We start from the raw sequence: 19,289 nt of genomic DNA, 5'->3' as shown, positions 1-19,289 counted from the left end.
TCAAAGGGTGGTCTGTCGAAGTAGAGTTGCATCTAGGCCACAGTAGCATGGCATGGCAGCCATTTTGGATCGCATGGTTACGTAAATAAAGCATAGAAACAAGAAGGAATGATTGTGCAAACCCTGTGCACTGCCATACTAATACAGTCTCATTCTTTACACTCACAAATAATAAAATACAGTTATATGGTTTAAAAGTCATAGTACCACACATAGTAATAATGGTAAAACACGATCTCCCCTGGACATATTTTGCATCTGTGTGTTCCGTCTCTCATCCGGTGATTGTTTAAAGTGCGCTACATTTACCAGTCAAGAGTTATGGACCAAATACATATCTAATGTTTTACATTGCCATGATGATGGTATAACTGAAAGAACTGGAGAAAACTGGTCGAACAGCATGACCCCTAGACCAATGATGAAGTCTGTGCATTCTACTGTACCAATCAAGGAGAAGCGAAATCTGACCTCTTGGCCAATGGAGAACTTTACTGTACCCTTTTGTCTGGACCCTATATAATGTTGCGCACAGCATAAGGACGCTCTCATTCTATCTTCTATTTTGGAATGTACTCTGGATTGAGTACAGATACTCAGACCGAGTAGCGCAGCGTGTTAAGAGACGGTAACTGTTCTTTTATTGTATTTGTACTGTGGCTGGTTGTATTTATATCTGTTTTTCCCCTTTTCATTATATATTGTTTGTATTGTAAGGTGATTTGTATAATCTGCTATTGCATTCTTATTTCTGTAATACCCTTTAGTCCGTTAGGGACTCAAAAATACGGTTAAGGACTTTGTACCCTTATTCCTGAATTTATACCGTCTCGTGTATTATTTGCAATAAGCGGAAAGGTTTACAGTAATTTATAACTGGTGTATTTACATATAACTAAGTACCAAGTACTGCAAAAGGATACCGCCATCAGGCTATCGGTTTAGCATGTGTGATACACAAATAAGGTTCGCTACGCTTTATTTTGCCCGTAGTTAGGAATAAAGGTTGTAAGTTTGCGGACACAGAACATAAACTGCGCACTTCACTTCTTATTCATCGGTTTGATATCAAATAGACATTCACATTGGCCATCATGCTGCAGCACCAAGTCACTAAAACACTAGTCTGTTCTGGATCCTGCTGATGGGGCACCTAAGGTACAGACATTTTGCTCATTTCAAGCTTTTCATGGAGAATCCCGGCAGAAGATTCCCATTGAGACGTCTTTCTGGGCCACAGTGACACTGGTGCCCACCTCAACTGAGGCCCACCTAGCAGCAACATTATCCTCAGTGATGGTGGACACAGGTCAAACAGCGCTCCTAGTTTTCCAGGGACCATCTCCCGTGATGTAATTCTGCAAACCAAACAGTGGTTCAGGACCATGCTTCCTCCCAAAAAGCAGCTTGCAGACATTCAAAACTTGCTCTCAGACAACTCTTGTAGCTGTAGAAGATCCTGGCACTCCAGTGGCCTCAGTTAAACTTTAGAACAAGTTTGTGAATGAAGTGAACATGACGCCTTCTTCAGTGTGCAGTGCTGCTTATATAGGGTACTACACCTTGTCATTCCCAAAAATTCTAGCCAGAGATTATAGTCCACAGCCATACAGTCAGAATGTTCTTCTCTGCACATGCCCGGTACGCCCAGAAACTTATTGAACACTCCTCAGAACTATTTAGAGTAAAAGAATTAAGTTTTAAGACCAACTAAAATCATAAAATAAAAAAATACACCAGCTAGGCAGTCCCTGTAAGAAGACTTCCAGTATACATCTAGGGCAGTGATTTTCAACTTAATTTTTTTTTACCTCTCAGTACACCAAGCAAGATTTTAAAAAAGGCACACCATCAGACTCTCGCAAGGAAAACACATTGGCCACCATATGAAGAAACAATCACACTGGTCCCCACAGGTAACAAATATAAAACACATTAGCCCTCACATGCAAACAAGAGACCAGTGAATAAACGTTGAACTGGTGATGCTGGCTGTAAACTAGTGTGGGCATCTCTAGATCTGGGGGGGACACTTGAGAACAGCTTAAGGCACACTAGTGTACCACGGCACAGAGGTTGAAAAATGCTGATCTAGGGGAATGGGTTCCTGTATTCCAGGACCAGGTTGATACAATTTTACAATTAAAAGAAAAAACAGCAAATTATACTCACCAATAATTTCTTTCCTTCCTAGAGATCCTGTGGCAGCCAAGACCTTGGGATTTCATCCCTCTCCTCTCAGACAGGTCTTTTTTTTCTCTAGGACCTCCCCCTTCTGGCAAAAAACCCTGCTCCCTCTGTCTTTTTGAGGGTCTTCTTCCTTTGGTCCCTGGGATGATCGGTGAGCATAATTCGCTGTTTTCTTCCATGCGTATCCATCCTGAATTTTCTTACTTCTATGAACAAATTAAGCCTTTTCAGACCCAGAATGGTACAATAACCACCTGTGCTCTTCTTTACAAATCTTTGATACCCATCTGTCTTGAACCAGTTCTTCCAATTTGCTGGCAAACTGCAACAGACTAGCTCATGCACAAGGGCCACTGCGATCATCATTGTCTGGAGCCTCTTCTGAGATGTTGTCAAATGGACTGTCTTGACATCGTAAAGGAACCTCTTTGGACATAGTCTCCCTGGCCTGTACCGCCAGGCTTCTCTGTATTGCTGTCTAGAGGACAATGGAAGCGGAAACTTGTTTCTTCTTTCTAGAGGCAACCTGAGTGATTTTCCACTTGTGAGCCTATGTATTAGAGCATGGGTTTTCAACCTATGGCCCTCCAGATGTTGTGAAACTACATGTTCCAACATGCATTGCCACATTTTTTTTATACAAGAGCATGCCAAAACTGTCAGGGCATGCTGGGAAATGTAGTTCCACAACATCTGGAGGGCCACAGGTTGAAGACCTGTGTATTAGAGCATCCAGTTTTGATCCAAACAGCTGTGATCCCTCAAAATGCTAGTCACTTACCTATTCTTGGAATGGGCATCTGCTGACCAGGACCTCAGCCATAAAGCTCTTCTGGCCATAACCCCGACCGCCATGGATCTTGCTACAAATGAAACCACATCCAAAGAAGCTTTGCAGATAAATTCTACGGCTTTTTGAATAACCTTTTTTGTTAACAAATATTGCTTAGAGTTTCTGTCATCAATGTCACTGTGCAGATCTGTTCCCCATATGCTCTAGCTACCGATGCAATGGAGACACTAAAGTGCCTAGAACGCATGCACAGACCTCTTAAAAAAATTGCACAGTGGACATTTTCCCGCAACTTCTTCTCCAGCGGCAGTGTGGAGTCTGACTGCACAGCTGACTGACCAGCTTTCAAAGACACGGCTGAGAAAAAATCTAATTTTCTAAAAGGACCCCTCCATTCTCCTAAACATAGGGTCCTTAAATGAGGCTCCATCTTCTAGGGGTATCATGGTGCGTGATGCAACTTCCTCACCAACCCTAGGCAAGGTACACCAGTTTAAAAAGAGCTCATCCTTAACACACATACAGTCAATTCTGGACGACTTTCCTTGCCTTTTTGCAAGTTGGAACATTCTTTTGAGATCAAGTCTTTCATGACCTTGTCTTCGAACAGTATATCTTCACCTTCTCTAGGTGTAATTGGCTCTTTGTAACTCATAACTCAGTTTTGATTATACAAAGCAGCACAAACCTGGATAAGCCAGAGTTTTCCATTTAATATCAGACCACATGATGCATTTTAACTGAGAACAGCAAATAAAGCAAAACATATCCTCATACCTTAGGTCATTTGTTATAGTTGCAGCAGCTCACCGGAAGTTCAGGTCAGCTATTCGCTTCCATACTGTATGTCAGTGTCCCTGTGCCTCGTGCTGCAATAGTTGAAGGTAGTGTAAACATATGATCAGTTTAGGCCAGTGGTAGCCAACCCTAGCCCTCGAGAGCTACCAACAGTTCACATTTTCCAGACAACCTAGCTGCTGCACAGCTGCGCTCATTAATCACTGACACATTTTAAAAGATCCACAGATGGAGCTAATTAGCTCACTTGTGATTCTGTGAGGAGACCTGCAAAACATGCACTGTTGGTAGCTCTCGAGGACTAGGGTTGGCTACCCCAGGTTTAGGCAATGTAAACCAATTGCTCACAGGACCTTCCCATGTAACGTCCCGACCTTTGATTGCATGGGCTCGTATCATCCCTACATAGTATAAAGCAAGCCACACTTGACTGTTTAAAAGGAGTAAATCTCTCAAACCTTTTCAGTAGATGTACAGCACTTTCTCCAGAAGGGTTTTTTCATGTAATATTGACATAAAGGCTGCTCTGTGACCACAGAACAAGCATAGAACAACACGGCACTACAGGTTCAAATGCCCAGCACACTATATAAATTACACCTTACTCATGGCATGGTTATTCCTGCAGAAGCCCTGAAACCTGCTTTACTATATGCTGTCCCCGTGGTGTTGGCATACACTGCCTCATAATACAGGTTCTGCCCTAACTTACCTCCACCCCATACAAACAGTGGCAAATGCCAGCCCTGTAACCTGCTTTATTAGACACCATCCTTGCGCCGTTCTCATACCCTGCCACATAATGCAGGTTCCAGACTACCTGCACTCCTTCCCCTACAAACACTGGGAATGCCTGTAGGCACCTGTAGGCATTCCCAGTCGGGCCTGATAGGAAGGAGAGTGCACGCACCCATACACCGCTCTACAGGAATGGAGACTACACATGCCCTCTGACCCGGGCAGGGTACCAGCCTGGAGTGCCCCTTCCCATCTCACACATGTTCGCACCATGGGAGGAGGGTTATAGCGCTGCAGGGGATATTGCCAAACACCTTACTCTCAAACACAGACAACCTGGGTGAAGCAGCCACCCAACAGGAAACAAACTGACCAGGGAGCCCACCACTCGCTTCAGGACAATGGCCAAAACTTCTGAGCGGTGTAGAGGTCCGGTAAGCCAACAGAAGGTCAAAGCACTGCAGGGGACTTTGGGAGACTGGAGAGATGTGAAAAGAACATGGAACCCACACAGCAACGCTGACCTGACTGCCGGGGGATCAAGAACAACACAGTCACAATGGTACACAACCCTGCAAACACACAGTCTTTGTTTAAATTTCTATGCCTCATCCTAAATAACAATATACCTGTGCGAAGCATTGGCGGGTTGCTAGTAATGTTCATGTTTCATTACGCTAACATAATTATGTTGTCCACATTTTTGTTGCTATTGCCTCAAAAAAAAAAAAAAAAAAGATTTCTGTTCAGTTTCTGTCTGCAAAAAACTTTTATATATTCCTCCAATGACTTAAGAATATATGCAAGGTTTAAATAATTCACCATTTTCAAATACATTACAAAGAAAAGAAATATTCCTTTAATAAATGTTTTTTGTTTTTTTGTGTCAAACAAAACATTGCGGCTGAGCAACTCCAGGATGTGTACATTGTCCAGCAGGAATTACAGAGATATTTTAGAAAAGTAGAACAGCGAACACAAACAGCCAAAAACAAAGATCAATGGATAAGGGGATAATAGTTTTGTAACAGGAAGTCTATTAAACGGTAAAACTGAAAAACTTTTTTTTTTTTTTTTTTTTAAATGGGCGCATCCTCTGCATGTAGACCAGGGATGGGTAACTTCAGCCCTCCAGCTGTTGTTGAAGAACTACACATCCCAGAATGCTTTGCTAAAGTTTTAGCATGGCCAAATAGCAAAACTGTAGCAGTGCATGCTGGGATGTGTAGTTCAGCAACAGCTGGAGGTCCAAAGGTTCCCCATCCCTGATGTAGACCATGGGTGAACGTTGACAAATTAGGCATTTTAGAATGCATTCTATTTGTGTAAGAGAAATAGTTACGGTCTAAATGTAGACAGTCCGTACAAAATAGGCAAAAGATTTTCATGCTTTTATTGTGTGTGTCAATTTGTAGATTTCATCACGTGGATCCAAAATTAGGGGGATATTCAATCGCCGTCGAGCATCTCCCGTGGGGGAGATGCTCGACGGGCCCTATTCAATGCTGTCTTCCCCGACAGCATTGAACAAGGTTTCCTGGCAGAACGAGCCCGACATCTCTAGCTGTCGGGCTCGTTCTGCCGAGAACAGCCGGGAAGTGACGAGCTGCCGGCTGCATCTCGTCACTTCCCGGCCCCAACTCGCGGCCACGCCCCCTTCTCGTCCCGCTGCAGGCGGGACATTGAATCCCGCCTGCATGTTCTCGGTCGAGCTGACCGAGAACGGGACTGGGTCACGGCGGGCGAGCAAGCTCGTCTGCCGTGACCCGAAGATTGAATACCCCCCCCCCTAAGTGTACCGCGTGGATGGCCAAACCAGTCCGAGATCTACCAACAGTCCATGTTTTCCAGGCCACCTGTGGATATGTAGACTGTGTCCAATAGGAATGAATGTTTGACAATATGACCGTAATGAATACACCAGTGCACAAGCTAGGTGGTCTGGAAAACATGGACTGTTGGTAGATCTTGAGGACTGGTTTGGCCACCCCTGGTGTACCGCATACCCCTGCATAGCTCACAAGCATCAGGCAAGGTGCCTCGCTTTGCTTACTGCTGAGTTCCGCACACAAGTCTATGGTGATGGTAAAGTACGAAAAGACCCACTCATCCTAAGAAAATATACCAACAAATCCCCCCCCCCCCATGTTCATCTTTGCTTGTGTCGACCTATTAACTGTCTACCTATCAACCCTGCATACTAACAGAAACGGACAGAGCCGTATTGGTTTGACAAAGCAACATAAAGAATATACAAATCTTATGGAAACTAGGTTATAAATGTAGATTTCCTTTAAACACACCTTATTCCACAAATTCCATTTTTTTTTTTTTGTCAACTGTTTGAACACACATTAGGATGGTCATTAACAAGTCAGACAGACATTTAATAATTATAGTATTTAACAAAGTATCATAAAAGAAATTCAATATAGAGCTTTCACGTCAATTATTATTTTAAGTCGACACACTCCAATGCAATCCGGGGAGAATCAAGCAAAAAAAAAAAAAAAAAGTAAGGTTGGGCAGGTTCTCTGTGAATCAAATTATACTTCAAGGAAGTACATTAGCTGTGACAGCAAGAACCTGGCAATTATGGTGATGTCACTGCAAACACCTGCATCCAGGGCAGACAAGGTGTTATATGATCTGCAAGGAATCTCCTGAGGACCTCGGCAGCCATGGAGAAGGAGAATGCAGTAAAGACATCGGTCCTGAAATCCAACAATTCACGGAAGCTAAAAGAGTATAAGTGCCCTTTATATAAATGAGACAGAATTGTAAATTCCTCTGGTCAAAAAAAAAAGCCCTACAGAATTCATCTTTGTACAACGTCCAATTTGATTCACTGGCGTCCAAGCAGAACGAATGGGCGAGAAATCGCAACGGTAAATTAATTTGTCCCACAACTTCCAAGCGTTCGGTCATTTCCTCACCAGCTTTAATACATTTATCTCTGAACGTGGCGAGTTTGACGTTTCGTGTGAACGTTGGCATGGGGGTATTGCATTTGTAGGCGCACCTTCCTGTGCGGATCATATGTAGATGGGGTGATACTGTTTGTGGGTCAGTTTCTTCCTACATGTTGGACATGAGGTAGCGTTCTTAAGGGCGTCACGTATGCACTGGCTGCAGAAAATATGGCCGCATTTGGTAGAAACAATAAGACGTCCATTTGTGTGATCTAAAAGAAATACAACAAGCCATAGTTACGCATGGAGCGTGAATGTAAAACCACCGCCAATGACACATAGGGGGCTGACAGCTGCAAGTATAGTTAGATCAGAGCGGTGTCAGTCTAATGCAGGCATGACCAAACTATGGCCCTCCAGCTGTTGTGAAACTACAAGTCCCATCATGCCTTGCCACAGTTTTGCTATTAGCGAATGCTAAAACTATAGCAAGGCATGATGGGATGTGTAGTTTCACAACAACTGGAGAGCCACAGTTTGGGACATGCCTAGTCTAATGGGATGACAATGATTTACAGTTTACCAGCTGACTTTAGCTCTGCAGTGAGGACCTGATTATTCAGGAACTCCCAGATGCATTAAAGTCGCAGGCTAAAACAGATTTACCCCCATGCCTCATACAGACAGAGGGGTAGATGTATTACACCTTAAGAAGAAAGAAGGTGGAAGGTGATAACGCAGCAGCCGATCAGCTCCTAACTGTCATTTCTCAAACCCAGCCTATAATTTGACCGTTAAGAGCTGATTGGTTGCTGCGGCGTTATCACTTCACCAGGTTAAATAAATCTGCCCCTGAATGAGAAACCTAGGGCCCTCAAACTACTCCAAGCAGGGAAAACAAATCAGATGTAGATACTACCCATCAACAAAAATATAACATTATTCATTATGGCGTTCCAGAAAAAAAAACCATTTGGGCTTAACTCTAAAGAAATGGATATAAAAAGTATTATTTTACAACAAATACTTCTATGTTTATGGTCTTTTTACCACACGTTTGCTACCATTTTTGAAAAATAAAATCCCCCCGTCTAAAGAAAATAAATACATTTGCTTAAACTTTTTGGTTGTTATAAACAATTGTGTACTTGTGAAGCTTGCAATCTTGTACACACGGTTGTCACTCACCTCTGAGTAGCCATCTAAACAAATTGGACAACGAACATTCCCAGCAGATGATCTGTGTGTGAGAGACAGAAGATAAAAAGATCAACACAAACAGCACAAGCTACAAAGTAATAAACCATTTCACACAAAAAAAAAAAAAAAAAAAAAACATTTCAATGATCTGTGCTTTTGCCTTTTGCATGTGTTATTATATAAACCAATGGACATTACTAAAACCGTGGCGTTCAGATATTCATGCAGTTGCTTGGGTATTTTAAGAATAAGCTAAAACAAGTCACACAAAAAGACAATACCAGAGGCCAACAAGGCATAACATTTTAAATCCAAGTCAACCTACCACATTAAACAAGCTGATATGCGAGCCCGATGGGCTGACATATCGGATCTTGGGTACACATCAGAATGATCTCATTAGCATCCACCAGGTCACATGAGATATGGCCCAGTTGGCCATGCAGACCACCAGCACCCGCGTATCTGGCATACACACTCAGCAATATGCCCAATCGGTCGTGCCAATTTGGTCGGAAACTACATATTGGGCGGATATATCATCTCAGTGTGTACCATGCTTATTTTTTTTTTTTTTTGGGGGGGGGACTGGGCTTTAGATTCTCCCCATCTGTTACAAATTAGTTTTTAGGTACTGCTTCAGTCATTGTCTTAGTACACCCTTACAATAAACTACTACTATTGGTCCCATGACAGTATGGGACATTGCGCCCTTATGTGCCATCCCATCTACGGAACACATTTTTCTCTAGCGCTGTGCGGTTTTTTTTTGTTGCGACCACAACAATTCCAACTAAGGGGTCACTAAATTTTAAAAGAGGGGAATCTCCAGTTTGATACGTGGGAAATGTACAATTACCATAGTGTGGGGTAATAGCTACTATTAGGTCACGTGTTGACACCCTGCTTTCAAATATGGATGCTCATTTGGTTGCAGCTGTCATTATGGGGGCAATAGGGAAGGTAGTGCCCACCTGCCATATACACAGAATAGGCAAGCTGAAGGCGCTCGTTACCAGGAGCGGAGTCACTAATTAGGTAGAGCGGATTGTATGCTGTCCCTGTAAGAAATAACAGCTATAATCAGTACATATTACATTACAATTGGAATGAGTGATCAGGAAGTCAGCATAATTGTCAGTGAGGTGTCAGGAGTCTTATACCCCAGAGACTTTAACCTCCATCAGCTGCCTTTATACAGTTTTCCTTTGGCATTTAACATGGCTCAAACGTAGAGAACACAAATGGTAAAGAATAGTGCAGAGATTATTATTAATGTTCGCGGAGAAGCAGTTACCGTTCCCATGAGCTGTCCGTTAAGTTCACCAGCAGATTGCACAATGGTGACAGAATGTTAAAGATATCCACTGCTATGTGGTGGTTTCCATAAACAGGCGGATTCTTAGCTCGCCACAGGTTATCTTCTCCCTCTATAGGGTCGTGGACCCCCACAATGGAGAATAGCCCCTGTGAGTCGGGATCCCCTCTGTCGGACCACCGGCAGTCAGAAATCAGACATGGGGAGGAGGGAGCTGTGGGCATTCTACGTAGTTGCCCACTCCTCAGTTGTCATACAGCTGTGACCGTTCTAGAGTCTACTGCAGATCTCCAGGAAAATGGCTGCAGCACAACCTTTCAGCAAGCACCCATTATAGACACAGCGGGATGGACACAATTTAAGGCAGATAATGGGCGTTCTAGTATAAGGCAATGCCCTGTTTAATATCCTTGTTTGTCTGTGGCCCCCATTGGCTTAAGGACAAAATATTATCCAACGCTGGGCTAAAGTGCAGTCGGAACCGGCATCATACAAATAAAAAAAATACAAACCGCGAGCCTGTAGATGGGGCTTCCCTGGATCTTCCGCCGAACACTAGCGTTTCTGCATCTTTCAAATCCTCATCGTCACTGCTTAATATACAACTAGCAGCCGGCGCGGCCGACCGGGAAGCGTTCTCACTCCGACTCTGGTGTTCTGAAATACAACAGTGCCACGCAGCAAGACGTGATATTTTATGTCACACATTTCTAACAATCAGATGAGTAATAGAACAGAAAAATCTTACATACAGGACTCCATACACAGAGATTTGTTGGATATTTAAAAAGGAAACAATACATTTTCTTCTATATAATGCCTGGAGCTGAAGGACTTCCGAGGAAGGTCTCAGTGAAGATCACAGTGGAAGACTTCTCACAGCCAGAGCACACTTTCAGCCATCCACTGCTGAGACCATTTTGCCATTTCTAAGCGGTTATGTCGCCATAGAAATATTACTTTGTATTTTCCCAGCATGCAAAAGAATGACAAAATCTTCACCCTTTGCAGTATTTGTTCTAGGAGCACAATGCTCATTTTTTACATATTGCTAACGCTGCTTAAGGCCAAAAAAACATTTAGAATAATGTGAACACTCAAGGACAGAAGAGATAAACTTAGAATGTGTGATTCGTGCCAGGATCGGAACCCCACAATCTCTGTATATCCTAAAGCGTTCTGTACTATACTGTCTGGTGACTGGGCGGATTGTCAGAGAGAGTGCCAGAATGATGGTGCACAGTTATGGGGCCTAAACATGCAGAAATTTCCAGGCATTTTGTAAGTGATCTCACTAGATGGCTTAGAAAATGACCCTACATCGCTCTGTGTGTACATAACGATTGCAATGTGCGGCCCCGCTATCGCCTGGAGATTAATATCCTGCATGCTGGATAAATCTATAATCGCCGGTCAGGGCCATTGTTCTCACCGGAGAAAACTGGCCCTGACAGAACGCTCAGCACACTTTGCTGACACATCGATGTGCAGCGCTGTTTGCCGAGTGATCTGCATTGCTCAGATCTCTCAGCAGTGTTGCCCCATGAAGGGCCCTCCTTAATCCATTACTATTTCTGCAATGCAAAACTGACATTGTCTTGTGTTCATCAGACAGTGGGCCAGTATTAAGCTTGAAAATTGATAAAATGGAGAGTGATAAACCACCAGCCAATCAGCTCCTAACTGTCATTTTTAAAAAACCCATTGTGTAAGCTGGCAGTTAGGAGCCGATTGGTTGGTGGTTTATCACTCTCGGTTTTTTTTCCTCTTTTTCAAGCTTAGTACATCTGGCCCAGTAACCACTAAGGGGAACATCTCATTTTAAAGAGGGGACTCTACTCTTGAGTTTATTAAAGCCAGGACACATTAAAACTCCATCACTGGGCTTTAGAATTATTTCTGCAGTGCAAGAAATTTATTACACAGTTCCTAACAAGTGTTCCCCTGAGCCTGTAGTTGTCAGCACTGGGAAAATAAAGCACTTGGTTATTTTGCTCCTATTCCCTGACTTGGGAAGTGTTTTGCATGGCGGGTGCAGGACTAAATGGCTTCATCTTACATCTGATGCAATGATGTCATCATGAAGCCTATTCCCCTCTCAGGCACAGGCAGCAATATGAGTGAAAGACCTGGACCCATGCAGTGCTTCTGCTGAGTCCTATTAATCCTTTGCAGCAAAAGGGGTTTTTAAAAAGCATGCCCATCTTTGGAACATTAGGCCCGATTCAGACCTGATAGCCAGCCTGCTAATTTTTAGAGCCCAGAGATCTACGCCAGGATGATACGCCATCCCAACACATTGAAATCCAGGGAGGTAGCTGCATCGGGGGATTCCCCATTAAACAATTTTCTCAGTGTGCGCAGTCTGTTCCTAGAGCAGGACTTATTTGGACGCTGTTACAGAATCATGCAGATCGTGTATGGAGCTGATGTCACACCCCCACCCTCCAAACACACGGACATGTCTGCGTTTTCCTCGACGGTTACCACCCACAAACACCAGCTTCATGTCAATCACCTCGCAAATGGCCACAGATTTTTTTTTAAAAAGTGGCAGGCTTTTATCGCAGGATGGCCTCACGCATTTGTACTATGGGCTGTACACATGTGCAGTCCATCGATAATCGCCCGGCCTGCTAATTCGCACCCATGCGCTGAACAGAAAGCATCACATAGACCACAGACACTCATTCTCGACCACACAGGTCATCTGTGCATTTTTATGACAGGACAGTAACGGCCCATACACACTGTGCGACTAAGCTGAAGCAGCTCAGTTTACTCATCTGAGCTGCGTTCAGCTCAAGAGCTGCCCAGTGTGTACGGGGCAGCGATGAACGGTGAGCGCCGCTGCATCATCACTGGCCCAGCAGATGAGCGTGGAGTGGACGGGGTTCCATAGCGTCCTGCTATGAAAAGTAGTCCACCCCCGGGAAAATAAAAATAAATTGGAAAAATGGGCGAAAAACGGTCAGTGTATCTGCACCACACGATTTACATCCCAGCGGTTTTCCCCATCATCTCTCACCATACACATTGGGCAAAAACACCCAGTGTGTGTGGACCTTTAGCGATAAACAGAGCACCTGCCGGGTGCCCTGAGGACAGAGAAACCACTGATTTACACTAATAACTGGAACATTCCTGACCATCAAGTAATTCTAAAAAGATGAATAAAAAAAAAATATATATGGACTCACCTTCGACAATCTGCTCCATATCCAGAAAGTGAGAAAAAGAAAAAAAGAAAAGAAAAATATGTTACGAGATTAATTTATTCATAATCTACTCTGCTTTAAACATTACATTTACAACGTCATTGGGTATGATTAGAAGAGACTGTTTTTTACTAGCAATTGTTAGAAAACAGAACACAAGAGGAACTTACAACCACAGAATCATTGTGCGTTAAATCCACTACCACCGGTTCAAAAGAGGATTCACAAGTCAGATCAACTACTTCTTCTCCTGTTCCAAGACAAACACAACCTCATGATTTAGGATTTATTAATTTACCTGTCTATTACGTCAAACCTAAAATGTATAGGTAATGACGAAAATGCCACATGAACAGATTAATAAAACATGCTGAAAACAAAATACATAAACACCAGCAGACAGTTGTGTCACCACGAAAAAGAGCAGAAAGTGACAAAGATCAATTGGGCCAATTTGCGCAATCAGAGAAGGTCCACGCACGCACACACACACACACGGTGACAATTAGTCTTCCAACCAGCATGCAAAGCCAGAAACACAAAGGCCCCTTTCTGTGAATACACACCGCTTTCCTCTAGTTCTATGGGTTCCGTCACGGCCGCCATCGTGCTGGCAGTATTTGCGCCTCTCTTCCTTTTTTGTGAAGTTCTTGATTTGCCCGATTCGGGTCCCTTACGTTTCCTCTGTGCCAGACAAAAAAAAAAAAATTATGAGAGGAAACCGGACACTCTTCACATACAATTAAACAAAGCAGTGTATGAATGTGCACAACCTGCATGTACACATCAGTAACAGCCATTCCAACCAGGGAGAGAGCCAGCCAAGAAATAGCCCAGACCATATTCTATGCTCTTTGTGTGCACTATATGGAGAGAGAATGCAGGTTCTGCTGTACATTAGACTTATAAGAAGTTTCAGAAACACGGAGTCTATGCACAAAACCAAAAAAATCCACATATAATACATTTAGTAGTAGTAGAAGTACGTTTATTTATAAGCGCCGCAAAGTGTCCGCAGCGCCATACATAGCGAACAAAAAAAAAAAAAAAAGACAAGGTAACGTACAGGGTGTGTTGAAAAATACAGTATAAATGGGGGTGTAGCTGGTAGAAATAAAATCAGCATCAGTTGAGAAGTAGGTGTCAAAATTGTCAAGGAGACTGAAGATAGAGGAAGGGAAGAACAGGACAGGAGCACAAGTGAGGTAATGAGGTAGGGTGAGTACGTGAGGCAGGAGGACCCTGCTCATAAGAGTTAACATACTAAAAATAGGTGGGTGGACGAACGAAAAACAACAGGATAAGTAGGAACGGAGGGAGGGATAGGCTACTCGAAAAAAGTGGGTTTTGAGGGAGCGCTTGAAGGAGGTAAGGGAATCAGAAAGCCTGATGGGTGGCGTGAGGTTGTTCCAGTGCAGGGGGGTAGCGCGAGAGAAGTCTTGGACATGGTGGAATGGTTCCATTTCCGCATGACACGGTGTGATAGGGAAGGCTTCATTGCAGCACTAATACCCATCTTCTCCTGTTTTTGCCCGTATAATGTACCCAAAATTATTATTATGGGGAATTCTCGCCGTCCTGTGGTGGCAAGGATTTCCCCAGAACGTTGAATAGGGCGAGCGGCTGGCAAGGGGGTTAAACAGCGAGGATCGCTGGTTTTCTGCAATCCTCGCTGTTTAACCCCCTCGCCGACCGCATTGAATACCTGCCAATGTGTGTATGGGTGATCTAGATACCGGGAAGTTCAAGGGAAATAGCCTAGCCTAGATAGCTCAGCACACATCTCAACGTGTGTATGCGCCATTTAGAAATTGTGCAAGTCCAATTCACACGTCCCATCCTCACAGACACATCAAATTACATATACTACAGAACACCAGAAAGGAAAATAAAACACTCAAGATTTACAATTTATGTGAATCAGTCCTATTAGTGACTCGGTGGGTACAGTACTGTCCTCTGTTAACAGATGCAATATTACACTGAACAACATTTATAAAGGGTTATCTCAACTGGGTGAACCCATATATTACCAGGAAAGTATACACAGGCCCCTCCTACAAACAGTGGAATACTTAATCTAAACAGATTTCATGGATTTCCAGTACAGTACTGATCCTCTCACGTGATCAGACACAAGAAATAATACTTACAGAGCTCATGACGGGCCTTCAATAACAAGCTAGATACACAAAAGTGAAAAAGGGAAAAAAAAAACACCCAGAGTGCAGAGATAATAGGTTTCAGCGCCTCAAAGTGCAGTGCTGCCCATGTTCTAGCAAAAACCACAGTTACAATTCCAGATTCTTACAAGCTTGCTCTTCCACACCTAGAAAGAGAGGACCAAACAGGAAATGGTTACTGACAGGTAATCATCAACAGCTGAGTACGGTGCAAGAAACACGCGAGATGGCCAAAGAAAAGCGGCTAAGTCAATTAGGGAAAAGGTGGGAGCAAAAAGATGGGTTTTCCAGAGACAAACAATACAAATGACACCAATAACTAACAAAGACAGCACAAAAACCCATCATAAAGTTTTTTGAAGTCTGCAATGCATTTAGTAGCACAGTCCTTGTGTCTCCTTCCAAAAGTAGGCTACTATTATTAGTAAAAGGATTTTTATTTGCACGACTTGAAAAATCCCTTTAAATATTAAAACCTTCCTCCTGTGTACAACATATCCCATCTCTCTGGCTTACCTGCCTGAATGTGCAACTATATTCAAAGTCATATCTTCTAGTTCACGTCCACTACGTACCTGGGGCTACACACTGACCATCATCTCCAAAGCCTTCCTTACTAAGATCAATGGTCACATTGGCTGTTTTAGATCATCCCTAATACTCAATAATCGGAATAAGTCTGAAGTGCATGTACAGCATAAACAGATCATCAAGTCTTTGGCTGTTGACCCAACTGTCTCCATGAGACACAGCCGACACAGCTGAGATACAAAGTAACAAAGTGTATCCATCAGTTGCTCCAATGGAGATCGCAAGAGCACAGTGAAGTTAGACGCAGATCCAACATTTACCCTTAAACCTGAGCATAACCTTTATTTTGTAAATATGCCTGTTGTCAGTCATATACATATGTTATGGTGGGTAAACATTCACACATAAGGTTTTACAAGTATACATCGAATAATATCTACATCTATATTCGCTGCTTATGCTGGGGATATATTACACAGTTATCCGGATGATCAGCCTGATATTGTCAGATTGGGCGAATACTGGTACTGTGCATGCACGCTACCAATATCATTGGGACATGCAGAATCATCCAGCAAATCTGATAGAGCCAACAATGGGAAAAAAAGCCCTGTGTGCCCTGCCTAGGCTATAATGTCCTGTGGCTTCACGGTAAAAGGGAGGGGCTAATGGTCTTCCTCAGGGGAGGAACCAGATATCCTTGGTCACACACACAGGGATATATCTCCATAGACCAACTAAACAAATATTACTTTACATTAGTTTAAGCTAACCTAATAAATCTGATGCAGTTTCCATTTAATACAATAAGCTACCGATTTACACTCATCAGGAGCAGTACGAGCTATCAACAGACTGCATGTTGACAGAGTACAAGTTGATATATTCATAAAGTTGACATGCACAATGTTGATTTGGTGTATGGTAGAATTGTAAAATGATTAGGAGTTAGGGTGTTGGGGGCAGAGTGTCCGAAGTCTATATAGGCTGTACTAGATGTGCATTATGATCATGTGCAGGGGTCAAGTCATGCTAGGAGGTGTAGTGCACTATATGCCTGTACAGGGGGCAGAAGCAGTGCATCATGGACATGCTTGGAGGTATACAGTAGCAGTACATCATGGACATGCTTGGAGGTATAGTGTACTATTCGCCTTCACAGGGGGTAAGAGCAGTGTATAATGGACATGCTTCGAGATGTAGTGCACTATATGCATGTACAGTGGATTAAAGTAGTATATTATGGGCATGCTGGCAGGTGTAGTGCACTATTCACCTTTACAGCGGGTAAGAGCAGTGTATTATGTACATGCTGGGAAATGTAGTGCACTATATGACTTTTCAGGGGGTAACAGCAATGTATCATGGACATGCTGGGAGACGTAGTGCACTATATGACTTTACAGGGGGTAGTTGCAGTGCATTATAGGCATGCTGGGAAGTGTCGTGCACTATATGCCTGTGCAGGGGGGGTAACAGCAGTGTATTATGGACATGCTGGGAGGTGCAGTGCACTATATGACTGTACAGGGATTAAAGTAGTATATTATGGACATGCTGAGAGGTGCAGTGCACTATTTGACTGTACATGGGGGTAACAGCAGTGTATTATGGGCATGCTGAGAGGTGCAGTGCACTATATGACTGTACATGGGGGTAACAGCAGTGTATTATGGGCATGCTGAGAGGTGCAGTGCACTATATGACTGTACATGGGGGTAACAGCAGTGTATTCTGGGCATGCTGAGAGGTGCAGTGCACTATATGACTGTACATGGGTGTAACAGCAGTGTATTCTGGGCATGCTGAGAGGTGCAGTGCACTATATGACTGTACATGGGGGTAACAGCAGTGTATTATGGGCATGGTGAGAGGTGCAGTGCACTATAGGACTGTACATGGGGGGGGGGGTAACAGCAGCAGTGTATTATGGACATGCTGGGAGGTGCAGTGAACTACAGTATATGCCTGTACAGGGGGTAGTTGCAGTGCATTATAGGCATATAGCAGTGTATTATTGTCATGCTGGGAAGTGCAGTGCACTATATGACTGTACATGGGGTAAAAGCAGTGTATTATGGTCATGCTGGGTGGTTTAGTGCACTATAGGACTATACATATGGGGGGGGGGGGGGGGTAACAGCAGCAGTGTATTATGGTCATGCTGGATGGTTTAGTACACTATGCCTGTACAGGGGGGTAACAGCAGCAGTGTATTATGGACATGCTGGGAGGTGCAGTGCACTATATGACTGTACATGGGGGTAAAAGCAGTGTATTATGGTCATGCTGGGTGGTTTAGTACACTATGCCTGTACAGGGGGGTAACAGCAGTGCACTATATGACTGACTGTACAGGGGGTAACAGCAGTGTATTATGGTCATGCTGGGTGGTTTAGTGCACTACAGGACTGTACAGGGGGTAACAGCAGTGCATGCTGGGAAGTGTAGTGCACTATATGACTGGCTGTACAGGGGGTAACAGCTGTGTATTATGGACAGAGCATTGCTGCTGGAGACTATAGTGGGCAGGACACAGAGTGAGGGTGCTCCCGGCACTGGCACTATGGGGGTAACAGTGACAGCAGCCGATAACACACCTGACAGGACGAGGAGGACGGAAGAGCCAGTAATTCATATATAGTGCGGCGCCTATAGGGTCCCCTGTCACCTATCCACCACAATGGCGGGTTACACAGGGGTGGTTGGTGGCCCTCCGCCCTACACCCCATACCCAGGCTCGCGCTCCGTCACCCCACACACTCCCATACCTGCACTTCGGTCTTAACCTCAAGAGCGCCCGCTCATTGGTCGCACTTTGTTCCGCTCACAGCGCCGCCCCGACCTCGCTCCTTGCCATTGGGCGCCGGAGACATCGGTTACTCACTAACTGTCTCATTTTCAATCTGTAACGTTTTCCGGCCCTGTGAAAAGTCTTCTGGGAGTTGTAGTCTATGGGATGCCTTACTGCGCATGCGCTGCACACGGGCACCACGTGATGCCCTTCTCCCTATAAAAGTGCAGGCGCAGCCGCATAGCAGGCAGCTGAGCTGACATAATCATTGTGTAAGTGCCGGTGGGGCGGTGTGTGTTAGCTTAGTGAGGCCTTACCAGGGGTGTCAAACTCAAATTCATCGGTGCCCGCATCAGCAGTTTGGTCACCCTCAAAGGGCCGGTTGTATTTGTAGGACTACAGTATGTGTCCACTCTTTATAATCATAAATTATTGTCACTGCATTCAATTATTGTATACTCAGCAGTAGCATTTCCCTCCTGCTAGTGCAGTGAACTGCAGTGCATTAGGGCACACGCTGCCTGCACAGGGGGGCAGCACTCAGTCTTAGGGCATATGTTCTGATTATTATCATGGGACACAGCAATTAATGATGGGCTGCAATGTGCCAGTGC

General features: G+C 44.0%; 1 protein-coding gene across 1 annotated transcript; it reads right to left on the bottom strand.

Moving 5' to 3' along the window:
• Window positions 1-5,355: 5,355 nt before the first annotated feature.
• Window positions 5,356-18,643, bottom strand: RNF4 (ring finger protein 4). The gene is made up of 8 exons (XM_083151509.1): window positions 18,482-18,643; window positions 13,734-13,851; window positions 13,338-13,417; window positions 13,150-13,159; window positions 10,469-10,606; window positions 9,014-9,026; window positions 8,616-8,671; window positions 5,356-7,703 (listed from the first exon to the last, which is right to left on the bottom strand). Exons 1-8 carry the CDS (start codon window positions 18,611-18,613, stop codon window positions 7,555-7,557), a joined length of 696 nt encoding a protein of 231 aa, XP_083007635.1. The 5' UTR covers window positions 18,614-18,643; the 3' UTR covers window positions 5,356-7,554.
• Between the last annotated feature and the right edge of the window lie 646 nt (window positions 18,644-19,289).

The sequence above is a fragment of the Crinia signifera genome, chromosome 1 (assembly GCF_055691185.1).
Source record: "Crinia signifera chromosome 1, ASM5569118v1, whole genome shotgun sequence".
NCBI classification, from domain to species: Eukaryota; Metazoa; Chordata; class Amphibia; order Anura; family Myobatrachidae; genus Crinia; species Crinia signifera.
Note: the sequence above shows the minus strand (reverse complement) of the source record. Positions and strands in the feature narration are given on the sequence as shown.